The sequence below is a fragment of the Ipomoea triloba genome, chromosome 2 (assembly GCF_003576645.1).
Source record: "Ipomoea triloba cultivar NCNSP0323 chromosome 2, ASM357664v1".
Lineage (NCBI taxonomy): Eukaryota > Viridiplantae > Streptophyta > Magnoliopsida > Solanales > Convolvulaceae > Ipomoea > Ipomoea triloba.
Window position 1 is genome coordinate 21157025 of NC_044917.1, and position 17325 is coordinate 21174349.

General features: G+C 37.6%; 2 protein-coding genes across 3 annotated transcripts; one reads left to right on the forward strand and one right to left on the reverse strand.

Moving 5' to 3' along the window:
* Positions 1–1864: 1864 nt before the first annotated feature.
* LOC116010167 (probable alpha-mannosidase At5g13980) lies at positions 1865–11110 on the reverse strand. 2 transcript variants are annotated; one of them, XM_031249444.1, is made up of 30 exons: positions 10528–11110; positions 10323–10406; positions 10103–10191; positions 9722–9896; positions 9382–9501; positions 9158–9241; positions 9000–9071; positions 8529–8642; positions 8251–8351; positions 8034–8127; positions 7538–7705; positions 7341–7430; positions 6421–6486; positions 6253–6309; positions 5818–6037; positions 5583–5710; positions 5262–5342; positions 5096–5155; positions 4936–5007; positions 4504–4551; positions 4263–4382; positions 4075–4140; positions 3741–3853; positions 3509–3593; positions 3225–3335; positions 3034–3129; positions 2876–2923; positions 2520–2588; positions 2199–2410; positions 1865–2097 (listed from the first exon to the last, which is right to left on the reverse strand). In XM_031249444.1, the coding sequence occupies exons 1-30, from the start codon at positions 10729–10731 to the stop codon at positions 2070–2072; spliced, it is 3075 nt and encodes a 1024-aa protein (XP_031105304.1). In that variant the 5' UTR covers positions 10732–11110; the 3' UTR covers positions 1865–2069. The 2 variants fall into 2 exon arrangements, with proteins under 2 accessions (XP_031105304.1, XP_031105302.1); XM_031249442.1 differs by having other exon boundaries at positions 5583–5722; positions 10528–11109.
* A 5168-nt stretch (positions 11111–16278) lies between these two features.
* Positions 16279–17046, forward strand: LOC116010904. Its single transcript, XM_031250398.1, has one exon. It carries the CDS (start codon positions 16279–16281, stop codon positions 17044–17046), a length of 768 nt encoding a protein of 255 aa, XP_031106258.1.
* Positions 17047–17325: the final 279 nt, after the last annotated feature.

A 17325-nucleotide genomic window follows, 5' to 3' on the forward strand; every position in this document is an offset into this window, starting at 1 on the left:
TGTGCAAAGTTCAAGAGCCTATTTGACCATTTCCCTTATTTTATCAAGATCCGCTTTAACCCATCAATTATGCACCATTAGACTACAAAACTAATTATCACACGTGCGTTGCGCGATTAAACCAATGCCTAATGCTTATTTTTAAATTAGTGTTACTTAATTGGTTAAACTAGTCATATAATAATGAGAGAAAAAAATGCTAAATTAATAAAAATTAAAGAAATAGTCTCGATGTTTATATATTTTAATAAAACATAACGAAATTGTAAATAGCTAAATTGCAACTAAAATAAGTAGAAACAAATAAACCACTTACATGGGAGCAAATGGCGTGTCATCATTGTAACTTGTTTGGACACCAGCCCGACCATTTAAAATTCATGTGTAATTGTATTTGTGATCAAGTACTTTATAGTTCGTCCGGACAGGTTTGACAATGACATTTGAGATGATGTACCATTTGTTGGTTTGTAAAGCGATATCATACATTCCAATGTCATTATCAAATACTATTGATTGAACCCGAGTTCCTTGCATTTAGATATAGGATTTACAATGATGTTGCCATGTTGGTGGTGAATGAGAGCATCTTCATAATAATAATAATAATAATAATAATAATAATAAAGGGAAAAAAAATTTACTATTTACTTACTGTTTCATCATCAAGTACGATAAGCATATACTTTTTCTCAGGCGTTCCAATAGCGTTTTTTGGTTCGTTTTTCTTAATGACATGAACTGCACAACTCCAACCCACAATTTGTGTGTCAATATCAATTAACTTTACTGCATTTGTCATTACTAATGTCCTTGTGTCATGGAAAATATGTTCATAAAGGATTTTATGAAATAATATAATGGGAACCACAAAATAAATTCAAAAACCATAGATTAGGGAGTTAAGAGTAACTAAAATGTGTAGATTATAGAGGAATATAATGAGAACCACAATATTACATACAAGGATACAAGTATAGATGAAAGGATTATGCAATAGATATATATCTTTACATAACGATATTAAAGTTATACTAATTAATGAGTAAACCATCATTGATTTTTTTTTAAACTGTAATAATTATGAGTACAAATACAAATAATAGAATTAGCATGATAATATTTTGACAATCATACCTATATAACAAGTAGATGGTGTGTTGCAGAATATGTTAGTTTTAGTTTTGGGGGAATACCAGCGAGAAGGAGAGGGGTTTATATATAGTTGTTTTGGGTAGAATAATGGTTTAGTTAGGAATCTATACAAAATTGTATTATAGAATCTTATTAAGACTTCAATATTCTAATTTTAAGTTAGGAATCTATACAGAATTGTATTATAGAATATTGCCAATTTTGTTTGAAAACTGCAATAAAGAAACAAATTTCCTAAATAATTTAATGTTAAACTTCCGTTATATTTAACGAAAAATTTTAGTAAAATTATAAAAGATTAGGATATATTAGGAATTTAATTGGAGGTTGCACAATAAGAACACAAAGTACAATATGTTATAGCAGACTATTACACCAACAGTTTTTTAGTTTCAGTTAAAGATCTAACATTATTGACTCTTATTATAAGTGTAGATGTAGATGCATCCCTAACTTTACAGAATAAATACTACAATTTTAATCCCTAAAACAAATTGTCCATCAACCTCCATTTAAAAGATAAGAGACTAAAGTGACTAAAACCATAAGGGAGCGTAGTAATTTTGTTCGCAGGTGCCCTCATGGATTTTAAAATACCTGCATTCCTAGAGCTTGAACTTGAAATCTCATATTAAGTTGGTTCAAACTCGAAATCTCTTATGAAGCTAAAAGAGCTGTGGTCTACTCATCTCATCCCATACCCTATAGATTTGTTTTTTGCTGTTTGATATTTATGAGTGTTTGAGTTTCACAGGAAAAATGACAAGATAAAAACTATCATCATAGAAAATCAAAGGCTTTCTTATTTAAGATGAGGAAGAGATCTGAAAACATTGTTCAAACAAGTGGAAAACACTCATCACACCAAACAGGTTAGCCTTCAAGTTGTCCAGTGCCCTCATCTCGGGAGGCAATTATTTCAGAAAGAAATGTGAATTCAACCTGTATAAACGAGAGGCGCTGAAATTAGAACAGTCCAATATCAAGATTGACGGATATATGTTCTTGCAATAACAAACGGAAGTGGTAGCAAGATGTCTTACACTTTCATGGATAATTCGGAGCTAAATCGGATAACAAAAGTGCGAATTTCCATCGGGGCAAGTTCCACAATGAGTTTAACAGGATCTATGGGGCCACCTCTTGATGCCTTTTGTCCATTGGAAGAACCTGCCGCTTTCCATACTAGCCTTTTCTTTTCCATTTCTTCTCGTTCTTGGTTAGCGCTTATACTCATTTCATTAACTTTCTTAATCTGGAAACGGACATTTTGAAGAAGGATATGATGTTTAGTTGTGATCTTATGCAAAATGCTAATGAGAGTCAGTGATATATATGTTGGGTCATTTAATTTGTTGTCTCACCTTCCTTCCTGGGAACAGCTTCTTTAATTCTACATTAGTTACAGTTGATAGATCTTTGTCCTCGTCAACCTATAATCAAACCAACAAAACCGAAGTTATAGAAGTGCACAAACAATTGTTCTTTTAGGGCAATTGGTGAAAGAAATCTAAAGCTTTAATTTGTGAGTTGTGGCCATCATGGCCAGATCTTATTCTATTCTTGAAATTACGATGGCCAATTTCAGGAGAATAACATTCATGTTTGGAGAGAATAATTGCTCTAGGCTCTAGCTAGCTAAGGAAATCGAAGATCTAACGGCACCATAACGCAACGATTGGGGGTAAAAGTGCATGAATATATTGGGAATGGGAAAAACCTCGTATAAATGTGCCAACCGAACGAGCACGCTCTTGTCTTCAAGCTCCTGCAATTTTCAAGGTGTAGAGGGCAATGAGGGGAAGGAATTGTTTATTTTGAATTTCTACTTCGTATTTGAAGCATATTTATATCATTTGCAGGGAGATTAAGGGGTACCTGTAGTGTGATAATTGCAACATTATCGGGAAGACTGTAGGAAGGGTCTATCCCTGTAAATGTAGGAATTTGAAACTTCATCCCTTCATTTATATCCTGCAAAGCCTCGTTTCAAGGGAAATATCGTGAGAACAAAACCTTTGTAAGATATCTCATGTTAAGGGAAAATATCATTGAGGCCTTTCCACAACCTGCTCGGCAAAGGCTAAAAGAAATGGGGAATATATCTCCTGTCCAAAAGATCGGCGCCACTTAGCTCCCTCTCTGAGTGGATCAATTCTTACATAGTACTTTCCTTGTACCTGAAAGAACCATTATGTAAGCAAACAGAGGTAGATGCTGCAATATAGGGCTTGAATCCAGTCCAGTTAGCAAATTTGAGCATATTAACTGTATTTACGGCTTTTAATGGCGATTAAAATACATAGTTAAAGTTCAAAATTAATATCAAAACGAGAGCTGCAAAGTCGCTTACAGTTAACCCTGCACATTTGTCTGTAACGCATACTGTTTCATTTAGTGCTTCACCAACCCCTCGACCATCATCATGAAGCAATCTCCTAGAGAAACCAAAATAAAGATTATAAATCGAACTTGTGAAATGGTACATATAATAGAAATGGTTTCATAGTGTAAAGTGAGAAATTGAAAGAAAAGTCGGGGAGGGAAAAAATGCGATTAGCTAGAAAGGGACATGGCGAATCTACCTGTGAAGCATCAGCTCCAATTGCCCATCAACAAGGCTCGATCCTCCCACAGACCTATCAACTAAGATTGAGAGCTCTGTGTTGCTATCTTTTATGTATGTCCCGAGATTAATCTGAAAGGAGAATGAAATAATGCAATTATATAGGGTGGTGCTGATAGAGTTGACAGGAAAATAACACATTCTGGATTTTGAATTAGAGAAGCCGCCTCTAACTTTATGCCATAAGCTGCGAACAAAATGACATTAGAGTGAAGTATAATGGCTAAGCTACTCAGATTGTCTAAATACTAAAATATGCACGTAAAGAAGATGTTACATCCCTAAAAACATACAGGATAATAATTTCCCGCAACTGGTTGATTCACTTGAAGGTCCCAATCAGTTCTGTAATTCCGAATCTGCAACATTACATAGGTTATCATACTCTCATGTGAACAATAAGAAAATAATAATAATAATAATAATAAAGTATGGCAGTATCCGTATATGTGAGCAAGAGAGATGTGACCACGTGACGTACCCTTTCAAGGAAGTCACGCCCATTAGAATCGGTGTAAAATGTCTTGTTACTTTTTATTTCAGTTGTAATCTGAGTCACAACCTCTTTCCCTATTCCATCATCAATAGGTATTGGGCCAATCTGAAATCCAGAATTTTTTATGTAAGTATTACTTGAAATTTCAGCATTTTCTCCATCCCTCGTAATCACCGCTTGATACGTTTGCAGATAACATGGCTAAAACTAAATTAAATTCACTTACAGTAAACTCAACTTCAGCATGCTCTCTTTCCTTGTAAACTCTAGTAACCTGCCCACGTATTTTAGCCACAACTGCTTAGCAAAACATTTTAAAAAGGAAACAAATATTTTTGATGAAGCATGTGAGTGATGGCATTGGAAAATATGAAATACCAGAACGAGAAAATATTCCTACTGGAGTTTTCTGGGTAATTATACGTTTACACAAAGTCACATGCCCGCCCGTTTTATGGGTCTGGGGAGGGAGATGGTGTTTTCAACCAGATACCCCATCAACTTTAGTTGCAAAATCACTTGGAAATTCACATCAATAAAATTTTGTGTATCTTATCTTTGTTTTTTCATTTAAATAATTTTATAGCACAAGAACACTAGAAAGACAAATCTTGAAGAGGAGTTAAAAGTTGCAATTACTATGGAATGATATATTTACCTGGTATATCCATGAACTTATTGTCTGGTGAACTTCATCATAAAGGGGCCCACGCAAAACTTTAAGGGGGACCTAATATGTGAATACACAGCATCTTAGTTGATAAGCTTATTACAAGAGCATAGGGAAGACGCCCGTACCTTCAAAATGTCTCTCTTACCTTTCCTTCAGAGTTGATGGCAAACGAGCCATTTGGACGAAATATATATGCTCCAGCAGCCTTCAGAAGTAAATAATTCTTCAGTAACATATATAGTAAACTGGAAACAATTGAATTAAAGAAACTACATAAAATATCAATAACGAACATTTCAAGAGAGTATCACCTGATAGTGATCTCTATCCTTATCCTTACTCCCATCATCAGCAGAATAATAAATGTAGGATTGTTCTACAGCAGCACTAATCTTCAATGAGAATAAAGAGACGTTTAATGAACATAATGTGGACATGATTAAGTTTTGGATATAATGGAAAGATAATGAGGACGGAATGATGTCACGAAAGAAAGTGAGTGCAGGTGAATTGGAAGGGGATCAGAAATGCAAGGAGCGTCAGCTTAAGAATTTTTTAGTATAAAAATTAAGGAGAAATTACATTTTAGTCCCTCTAACTAAATCTGACGAATTATTGAATTAACTATATACCTTGCTTTGGCTATTAACAAATTTAGCAAGTCTTCCGTCATTTCCAGAAAATAGAAGTTTCAAGTTGCCAGGCCCTGCTACTATATCATCATTTTGACTCGTCCTGGACCCAAGTACTGTCTGCTTCACTGTAGCAGCCACTAAAAAAATACAGTTTGTGATCCATCGGTAAACATTAGTGAACCATGTCTACGGTTGATATATAAAAGAGTAGATATGCAGTTTAGCAGCTAACCTTTCTGTCCACCACTGGTGATTGTATATGTGGTAAAACCTAGAGGAGGAGGAGTTGCGGTAAATGCAAGCCAGTATAAGGGGCCTGTATTTGGAGATTTGCCGACATAGGCTTTAGCATAGTATTTCCTCATGGATATTGAGGCATCTACTACTGGAAAAACCTGTGACTCAACTTCTTTTCCAGTGGAATCCCAAACATTAACATTTTCACTGGTCACCTGCATCATATATTCCAGTTTGTCATACGAGGAATCCATAACGGACTGAAGGTGATAATCGAGGAAATGTACGCATCAAGAGGATTTTGATTTTCTGCTAGCAACTAACAGGAAATTGGTGCGAGGCATCAAAGGCAACTCTGTATATAGTAAAATAATTTGAAAAATATAAAATTTATTAAATGTATATCAGAGAATCCATAAGGTACACTTACCGGGATTCTCACAACATCTGTTCTCTTCCATCCTAGAGGATTATAGACAACAATCACCTAGAGAAAGCAAAATTGTTGTAACAGATAGGTTTCAGCAATCTTCTCATTATTCCAGCAGATAAAATGTAATGAATCTTGAAAGCTGTTCCAACAGTACATACTACTTACTAGTTCTTTCCCAATAGACAAATCAATTTCTGTCGGAGGGCAATAACTTATATTCAGAAGGGGGCACTGAAATGAAAACAGAGAAACGGTCACTACTAATAGAAACCAAAAAAATAGAAGGAAAAAAAAATGAAAATTACAAATTTTAATCAATCTAGCTCTATATACAGGAAGACAAGTATTCAAAAGAAAAATAAAAATAAAAAAAATGAAACAAACAAAAGCCACAACACATATTAACTTCAAAAGTAAGATATCTCTCCCTACAGTCGGAAACAAGAATAGAGAAGACAGTATTGAAAAATGTATTTCAGCTTATATGCATGAACCTCCAGATCATCACAATATAGGGATGTTTTTGCCAGTGTTGTAAAAATCGTCCTAGGCGGCCGCCTAGGTGCTGACTAGGCGCTAGGCGCCCCTAGGCTGAGGGAATTTCACCCCTAGGCACCTTTTAGTCGGCCAGCCGAGTCGGCGCTCAACTCGGTGCCCAACTCAATCGAGTTGGGGCCTAACTCGGCCAAGTGTTTTTTACTTTTTATTTTTTATTTTTTTTTACGGTTTAGGGCAGCTACACCTTATCATTATTATTCTTTTACTCAGCCGCCTAGGCAGAGACCTAAGCTCTAGGCGCCCCCGGCCACCCGACTAACGCCTAGCGCCTTCTGCAACCTTGGTTTTTGTAGAAAGAAGCGGCTAGAGGGAACACAAGTACCACAAAAACTACGTGTTCATTAAATGTTTAAGGACAGTGTACAAAAAGAAAACTCAAGCTGGAGTGGACAGACTCAATATTATGGAAATGAACAAAATAAAATGCAGCATATAACTAAAAATAAAAAGCATTGCCAATGATACTCTCTTAGATATTTGGAGAAAATAAGCCCTATATTAAAACACAAAGGCTCCTGATGGTTTGCCTGATTGAACTTTGTTTCCAGATTCTTGCATCCAGATTTCAATTTTGCTTCAACCACACAAGCCAATGAACTTGCAACAACATCTTCAGCCTGCAAGAAGTCTTATCTTAAAATAATAAAATACATCATCTTGTTGGCAAGTGGAAGGTGTCAATCACAAGCCACAAGTTGTATTTAGACATTAGAGTGAATCTTACCTCTGTGTAACCTATGGACAACCTTTTTGCATAATCATTAGCTACATGTTGTTTTTCTGTACCACTAACAGCATCATGATGTTGAGCAATTCCCATAGCATCAGCAAGTGAGTCAGTAGTTGGCCCGACCTTATTTCTCCCTTTAAAATATTCCAATTGCCTTGCCGCCTATAGTGCATATAATCAATATATATAAGTTTGAACCCCAAACATAAGGGCCCCTCACGTCACCCTGCCTGGGGAGCTTGTAAGAGGATGTGCCTCAGTGGTGCAGTGATCTGAGTGCTTGCTTATTTCCTAGGATCTTACCCCTTGCAGGGTTTGAACCAGGGCATTTGCTGGCCACCACAGCCACACTCAGGCTTTCACCACTAAGCTATGCCCCGGGGGCCATATAATCAATATATATATATATATATATATATATATAAAGAGAGACTCAATGAGAATTCAGCAGCTTACTTATCAAATAAACATGAAGAGTTGCAAGACATACCAAATAGTAGGCACTCATCAATCTGACATAGCCTTTGATGGCTGGCCTACTTGTGAAATATCCTGTCCAGTAAGCATTTTCACGGTCTGCATATCTGATTAACAGAGACATTTATTCATCAATCTTTGAATTTTTGTGAAATCTGCCAAATACCAAAGTGCCTATAAATATTAAATAGTCTGTCTGCATTACAACATCTTAAAACTTTCAAACTCACGGGAAATAGTCCTCAGTCTTAAGAGGCCAAGACTGATCGGAAGCATATTTTGCATCAGTGTAGATTGATGGAGTTGAGTACAAAGCATTCACACGGCCATCCTACAAACATACATACCGCCCTTTGTCAAATAGAATTTCTAGAACTGTAAATTCATCTAAAACTACTGGAATTACAATATGTTCAGTCAAATGGCAGAAATGAATGATTATGAGCAAAATAATGTATATAGCTAGGCAACAATCAAAAATAGGATTAACATAATGGGGAGCACCAACTTGATTGACATAATGAATGAGTTTGTCCAGGTTCCGAAACCAACTGTGTGAATACTGGTACTTGAAATCCGTTCCCATGGTCCACATTACATGATTCGTGCGGGTAATATTAGCCTGCAAGTAAAATTACCACATAAACCACATGAAAACACTCAGATTTAGGGATAGCCCTTGAGTAACATGATTTGATACAAAAGTCTGCATATTCCTATCTGCAATTCCATCTAAATCATCCTTTTTTAGTTTTTTATATACGCCATTGTTCATCACCTTACCCAAGTTAGTTCATTGTTATTGTAAATAGAAGATAAATTAAGATCAGCAAATATCCTTAGATGCATGTCTGCAAATACAAATACTATATCAAGAAGCAGATCTAATCCCTAAGAAAATGTGAGCAATTTATAAGTCAAAACAATTTATGAATTCGCAGTGGATAGTATTAGTATAAGATGAAAAATCCCATCTCACCTGTGACAATGCAGCAGCTACAAAGTCATTGACACGCTCTGGGACATTGTAATCAAACAGATTGGTATCGTCCTTCAGTTGGCAAAAGAAAGATACCATCATTATCTAAAGCAATCAAAAGATCAAGAGCCTAGTGTACAATTCTTTTAATCATTTACCTGAACAACAGGAGAGTCATCGTTGACTTCAAAATAGAAACCACTTGGAGGCTCATAATTCTCAGGAAATGCACCAGCAAAAATCTGAAGAATGAGAAGCACAAAAGAGGAAAAGGGTGAGACACAATTTGTCAGTAACAAACAAAAAACTTTAATAGTAGAGTAGAAATTACTACCTAGTCTAATGTAATATCAATTACAAATTCACAACAAAAAAACTATACCTGTGAGGATGTGCCCAAACTTTTAGAAGCCCTCCAGACAACCTCAAGACTCTTCTCACCTTTCCGCTTTGCTCTGTCTTGGTAGTCAATTCTCCCAAAATAAAGAGAGTCAAATCCAACCTAACAGGCCAAAAAGTGAGTTTGATTGGTTGCTGTGGTTCATGTGAGGAAAGGTTCCAATACTAATCAATTAATAAACTTGAGGTTTTATCTTCTTTCAACCAAACAGCATTCAAGAAACTCATTCATTTATGGGTTTCGAAATTCGAATAGAGTGCAAGTGTGAGTTAGATTAGTAGACAAGTGTTGTAATTCAAATATAGAATGAGAGTAATGACACCTCAGCACCCAAAAGATATGCCTGAACTGCAGAGTGGCCAAATGGATCAATTTGCCAGCCAATTCGTGGGGTAACATTGAACTGCTGTTTGATATACTGGTGTCCTAAGGTTGTCTGATCTATCATATCAATATAATGTGTAGCAGCTTCATCATGCATGCACCAACCCCCATTTCTGCAGGAAAAGACCCCGCATTACAATTTACTATTCTTTAGTTAACCAAAACAAAACTAATGATTATTCTATATGTTCCAGCTCATTTCCTCCTTACACATGAAACCCCCAACCCAAGTTATTGCTTCAAATTATAATACAAAATTGTGTCCAAAAAGGCAGCAAACAATTCGGTTAAGAAGTAATATGATCAGAATAACAGATACATGAACTCAAGTTGACCCGAATTGACTAGCTCCCGGACTGTACTCTGCATTGCCGGACTTTGGTTCCTCCACCACCTCTGGAAAAATGCCTGCACAATAATAATAATAATATAAAGCACAAAGAGCTAGATTACATCAGTTTTCTATAACCACAAAATGTACATACACACCATATATATATATATAACAAAACCAGTACTAATAGAAAAAATGTACTTGCCTGTTCAACATAAATAAATTTCCGGTTTTTATCAGCCAACAATGCCGGAATCAAGGAATCCAATACATTTTGCACGCAAGCTCCCTACATAAATTACATTTTCATTTATCACAAGTCCCCCAAAAAAAAAAAAAAATAAATAAAATTCACAAGCTAAGGTAAATTAGTCAATAATAAAGGGTATACAAAGTTTTAAGCTGAGCACCTGGATTGAATTATTGGAGCCAACATAGTACTGGTCAACAGTCTTCAACCAACCAACATCATCGTGAGTGTGAGGAACCAAATGAACATTGAGCTTCCCGGGAACAATGGCGGCCGAAGTATTGTACACTACGTACTTCGACTCCGCACACAACACACCCACCGCAAGAATCAACGACAACAACCAAAATTCAACCTTCGCCATGGGTTTTTTTTTTTTTTTTCTCGCAGATGACACCCAACCTTGACAACCGATCAAACACCCAGAATATATAGAGAGACACTAAACACTAAAGAACAAAATCAAGAATCATTGCAGGCGTTGATGTCACATACAAATTCCACTCTTCCTTCACTTCCAAAAGAGGTCTCAACAAACAACGGGTCGCTTTCTTGATGTGTGGGTTTTACCGGATTGTTGATAAGATCGCAAATGATTGTGGAAATGATAATTGGATTGATTATTTTATAGCTTTACTTAAGAGGGAGAGTGTTCGTCTATGGAAATGTGAAGATGAGGGGCGATTGACTTGAATGCAGACAAGGAACAAGAACATAGTGGGGAGTGAGTAGACTAGAGTGACACGAGTCCGCGATTATCCATGGAGCAGTACAACAATGTACACGTCGCACCTTTTGCTTTATTCACATTTTTCATTTTAGTTAAAGGAAAAGCTGCTAAAGATCTACGGCCTTTTGGGCGTGGTAGATACTTTTCTTCTTTTCTTAAAAAAAATAAAATTAATTAAGATAAGATTTTCAGTATCACTGAATTAAATATGAACTCTCAAGATTTCGTGTATAAAACTATTAGAGGAGATAAATCACAAGACTAAAGTTAATTAATCTAATCACTTGAACTAGCTCAAGGCTTAGTTAGATATTTAATCTTATCAAAAGGTGAATGTTTTTAGTTAGTAATTTTAGTTCTGTTGCATAGGGTATCCAGTAGGACAGGCCGAGTAGGCTGCCCAGTCGAGCAGTCCTTATATCGTGGACCATGCATAATGACTGATATTGCAGTTTTGTTGAACTGATACTGTAGTTGTGTTGAATTGATACTGCAGTTGTATTGAAAGAAAATTGTAGTTGCGCGGAACAGAGGCCGTTTCATCCGTCTGTAATTGCAGTTGTGTTGAATTGTTACTGCAGTTGTGTTGAACGGATATTGCAGTTGTGTTGAACTGATACTGCAGTGTGTTGAACGGATGAAGCGACCTCTGTCCGCGCAATTGCAGTTCCTTTCCACACAACTACAGTATCAGTTCAATACAACTGCAATATCAGTTCAACACAACTGCAGTATCAGCCATGACCATCGTCCACCATATAATTTGCGCCAGTCGAGACCACTGGTCAGGGGCCCGGGACAACGGGTAGTCGGTAGTCGAGAATGCGAAAGAATTGTGTGACCCAGGTGAGGCGGGTGCGAAGATTTCTTAATCTTTCTAGGGATTAGGGCGAGATTTTTCTTTTTTACATTAGGAAAGGGATCACAACTTAGGAAACAAGGCCCAAAATAGTTTAGGTGGTTTCTTATATTCAAATTTGTTAAATTTCTCATTTCCTTTTCTCTACAACTTGAGCATGTATAAATAGTTATATACCTTCCTAGGGGATCAAACTCTCAATTCTCACAACAATAATATTGTTTCTTGTTCGTTATTGTCTCTTTTCACCGTGCTAACACCTTTTTTATTCTTTTATAGTTGTGTTGGCCCGCCGACCAACTACCATATAGCTGGAAAATAAACATTGGCGCCGTTTGTGGGGATCAATATGAAGAGTTGTGTTTCTCTACCTATTTGAGTTGTTCGCAGCAATGGTTCGCACCCGTCAAAATCGCGATACTTCTGATGTTCGTAGCAGCGCCACCAGCGAAGCTAGTCGAGATTTGAGTCAGCCTAGTGCTAACAGGCGTTCGCTTGAGCGGTCGGCGGGGTCCTCGTAGCACTCTACCTGGCTGACTAACGGAAACCCGCCCTCGCCGAGACTATCGCCTCAACCACCCGTCGGACCAGCTATGCCAACTATGGCCGAAGTTATGACTTACATTTTGGACATGTATGAACGCGAAAGGCAGGAGTTAGCCGCATGACAAAGGATTGTAGTCTTGGGTGGTGGTTGATTTGTCAAAAGATATTTGTATGATAAAACGGAAAGTCTGTGACTCCCCGAGTGTCGGTCTCGAAGGAGGGACGTGGAGGTGTGTCAAGCGTTCGGAAGTTTACTTGATTGGATCATGCATAGGATTCGAGTGTGGTGAAGGGTGGATTTGTGAGTGAGAGGAGTTCATTTGATTGGTTTGAGTGCAAGAGAGTAGTAAAGTAAAAGTGATTTTGTGAATATGTAAAAGGGGTAGGGATTGGATAGAGTTCATGGATATTGCATAGTGGAGTGTCTAAGGTTATGGATTAGGATTGCTAGGATATTGTTTATTCAAGAGTGTGTTGTCTTAGTCATTTTCCACCTTTGTGTACTAAGGCTTCTTTGACTTAGGAGTGCCTTCAAGCATCCAAAGTTCTAAGAGGAATTTTATCAAACACTTAAGCTACACACTATCCTACTATTCTTAAGAAGTCCATAGGAACTATGATTGTGTCAAGCTTCAAATCCTAACTCTAATCAAAGACATGAAAGAGTCAAGAGCTCAATCTCTCATCTAGATTAGCCAAATCCAAACAAGATCTCATCAAAACAACAATCAATAGACAAGAATAAATAATCCATCAACACAAACTCATAGATCCAAGATATAGAGATAAGATCATCACACTAGCAATATTCAATCACACAATCCAAATCCCTAGACTAAACTAGCTACTCATAATATGAAATTCAAGCAAAAGCTAATTTAATCCAAGAACAAGATAGCTAAAATTATAGAAATGAAATAGAGATCACCTAGAGAGAAGAATGTCTTCAATCCAAGCTTGTTGTCTTGCTACAATGGAGATTGATCTAATCTAAAAAACTAAGAAAAAATGGAGAAAGTTCTCCAAAGGAAAAACTAAGAAAAGGAAAACTAATTTTCTGGGAACCTCCTCTGAAAATTCATCAAAGGGGTTTAAATAGTCTCCGAAATGACAACCCTAGCTGAAATTCGCGCATCACCGTCTCCACGCCTCTCACATGCGTGTGAGCGTGCGTGGGAAGCTACTGGAAAGTGTTCACGCATGCTCACACGCGTGTGGCCATCCAGTTTGGTCCTCCGAGGCTCCGCTCTTGCCTGGTTTGCTCTTTAAGCTTAACTTTAGGTCATATTTGCTCCCGGGGCTCCTGTTTTACTTCTTTTAAGCTAAAAGTAGCTTCTGCGCATCAGTTAGTGATTTACAAGCATTTACGAACATAATTTACCAAGTAAGGACGCTATAAACGCGATAAAACACCCTAAAATGTGCCTGAAATAAGGGTATCTCGGAGTCTTATCACCGCACAACAGCCACTCATCCAGATGGTGCCCGCTGAATAAGCGGTGCGCATCTGGACGTGATATCTACTGTTTTGTACAATAATTCACCCCTTATTTGAGTTGTTTTTATGCTTATTTTCTTTATCCTAGTGAAATTGAGAATTGTTTGTGTGTTATATTATACCAAGAGTTGAATTATCCACAAGGAGCAACAAAGGAAGAATTTTGGAGCAGTTTGGACAAGTTCTGGAAGAAAAGGAAATTACCAAGAAAGAATAGGAAACAAGAATAAGAATTGGAAAATAATTGGAAGTTGTCTCATGGGCCTAAGGCCCATCTATCTCCTATATATTCTACATATTCTCTACAATTTAAGGGTTCCCTTACAGAGTTCCCAACCCTAGTTAGTTTTAGTTTATTTTTCCCTTCTCTTTATATTTCCCTAGCATAGTTTAGATTAGTTTTATATTAGATTATTTAATTTCAAGCTTGGAATCACAGATTGAAGTTGGAATTGTTATTCATTATCAGTAAAGTTTTCTCTTCCCTTTATATTCCTTGCAATATTTATGATGATTTATTATAGTTCTGCTTTGTTTACTTTTATGATGCATGAGTAGTTAGCTTTTGGGTTTGGATTAGGGTTCTATTGCTATTCTTATGCTAGGTTTATAATTATTGCATAAAGGGAAATAATTGTTTACCTAGGGTTTATATTTGAGTTGGATTATATTTTCCTCTTATTGATAATTGATGCACAGCTTTTATTGATTTGTTTTGGAGAGGATTTCATCACAACGAAAGTTGGGTGAAAGACTCAGCCTAACCAATTTCAACCCAATTTTTCCTACTATGAGAATATGGGTAATTTGGGGGCTTATAATGCTTTTGTGTTTTAAGGTTAAGATTGATGCATCACGAAAGTGGGGCAATCTTAGCCTAATTCTTGTTATTGATTACGAAAGTAGCTAACTTGAATTCTTGAGTGCATTGCCAATAAATCCCTTGGTTAATTGTTTTTCCCTAATTTTGAGATTCTTAGAGCATCAAGATTGCAATACCCCTAATCTGACCCCACTCTTTTATCATATAGTTTATCCCTTATTTATTTTGCATTATTTTATTTCCATTCTTTACTCTTAGTTTGCTTGGATTCTAGTGAATTCCAACACTTTAGTGACTAGAATTTAATAATTCACACAATACGTGCCATAGTCCCAATCCTCAGCGGAACGACATTTACACCTTCTTTTTACACTCACAATTATACTCATCGCATTTTGGCGTCGTTGCCGGGGATTGGTTTATTTGGTTGTATTGTGTGATTGTTTTATTTCTAGCATTAAAGTTAGTGAATTCTTAGGATATCAGGTTTTTATCAAAAAAAAAAACACAAGAAAAAAAAACAAAAAAAAAAACACAAAAAAAAAAATTGCTAATGTGCCTGCAAGTCTATGGTCCTGTTTGGTAAATGGCTGTTGGCTGATTGGGTTGGTTGTTTGGGTTAGAAGGTATGATTTGTTAATAACATTAGCTGATTGTAAAAAGTTGGCTGATTGGGTTGGCTGTTAGCTGATAGCTGTTTGGTATAATTTTTTTTCTCAAAAAGCTAATTGAAAATGCTACTTTGAGTAGCCTATTGAATTTTAGTATTTTAAAGTTACAAAAAGCTTATTAACCAAACAACTAGTAGTGATCAAATAAGCCAAAATTGGCTGATAGGCTGATTATTTACCAAACGGGGCCTATATCTTTTGATTTGATTGAAAGGGATTTCCATGATGGATCAAGGAGGATACTATGGGGATGAAAGAACAATATCAGACCATAGACAAAAGTTGTCCTATGAAAAACGCTCTCTAGGATCTCTCTGTTTCCTTGTGCGTTTTTGGTTATCTTTGGTAAGTTACCGGTGCTGCCCTAGCCGTTGCGGCGGCGAGAGGCATCTCCGATGATGCAACCGCAGGCTGATCCTGGTGGTGATCCTTCGGACACCCTCATGGGCGAGGAAGAAGCACAGCCCCGATCTGCGAAGAAGCAACGTCCGACTAAGAGGTCCTTTGCAGATGCAGTAGCTGACATCAATCCCCCGATTCCTGAAGACTCGTCGAGAGTAGAGGCCAATGAATGGGCCTTCGAGGATATCGATGTTGAGTCAGATATAGAACCAGATGCGATGGACTTGGCGGATGGTCGTTCGAGAGTTACGTTCTCTAAACTTTACGTAAAGAATTGTGTAGTGCGTGGAAGATGGCTTTAATCATCAAGTACATGGGAAAAAATATACACTTCAACGTGTTAAATCAACGTCTGCCAACCATTTGGAATCTTCAAGGAAAAATGACGTTGATTGATATTGGGTATGGCTGTTTTGTTGCTCGGTTTGACAACAAACTGGATTATCTCCACGCCCTCCATGATGGTCCGTGGAAGATATTTGACAATTATATTGTTGCTCAACGTTGGGAACCTGCTTTCAGACCTCGAACAACCAGATTCTCAAAGATGGCGGTTTGGGTCAGACTCCCTGAGTTACCCATGGAGTATTTTCGTGATGACACCATCCGAGCTATCCTAGAGAACGTTGGAAAACCCCTTAAGCTGGACAGAACAACGACAGTGGCAGCGAAAGGGCGATTCGCTAGAGCAGCAGTTGAAATCGACATGAACAAACCCCTGGTATCCGAAGTGTGGGTTGATAATGACGTCCAAGTTGTCGAGTATGAAGGGTTACACGTTGTTTGTTTCAAGTGTGGTGTGCTTGGTCACCGTGAGCAGTCCTGCCCGGAGCTCAGGCAGTCAGAAACGGAAGTTCTAAATAAGGCTCAGAACAACGATCAACCCCTGCACAGTCCAACGGAAGACCGGGACATCAACGGTGCGAAGGACGTCGGAGATGGAAACTCCGATCAAACGATGCCGTCAACTCACACCCCTCCTGCACAGATCAAAATACGCTATGGAGCGTGGATTTTGGTCACGAGGAAAAATAATCCGCCGGATGGTGTCGCAAAATATCGCCACACTAGAAAAGATAATAACGTGAATAAAACTCATGCAGCGAACATTCGCCAGGCTAGGAAGGATCACAATGTCGCAAAGAAATAGGGAAATAATTTTCGACACGCCAGAAAAGAGAATAATGTCTCCGTAAACCATAATAACCAGTTTGGTATCCTGTCTGATCTCCACGAATCTGTTGCACCGTCTGCGAGAAGAAACAACGCAATCATTGACAACTCCAAGTCGGGTCCAATATCAGGGTCCAAAGGTAAGTCTCCGATGGCTTCCCCCACCCCTCAGACTCCGGTTAGGCCGCCACAGTCGACACCTAACAATGCCCAGCCCGTGAACCATCAATCAACTGCTTTGACAAGAGGCCGGGGG

Coding starts and splice junctions, on each gene's coding strand:
- LOC116010904 (XM_031250398.1), top strand. CDS start 16,279: ATGACGTTGATTGATATTGGGTATGGCTGTTTTGTTGCTCGGTTTGAC.
- LOC116010167 (XM_031249442.1), bottom strand. CDS start 10,731: ATGGCGAAGGTTGAATTTTGGTTGTTGTCGTTGATTCTTGCGGTGGGT. Junction 8,352..8,528: donor TCATTCATTATGTCAATCAA/GTTGGTGCTCCC, acceptor GTATGTTTGTAG/GATGGCCGTGTGAATGCTTT. Junction 3,854..4,074: donor TTGCGGGAAATTATTATCCT/GTATGTTTTTAG, acceptor TTCTCCTTTCAG/ATTAATCTCGGGACATACAT.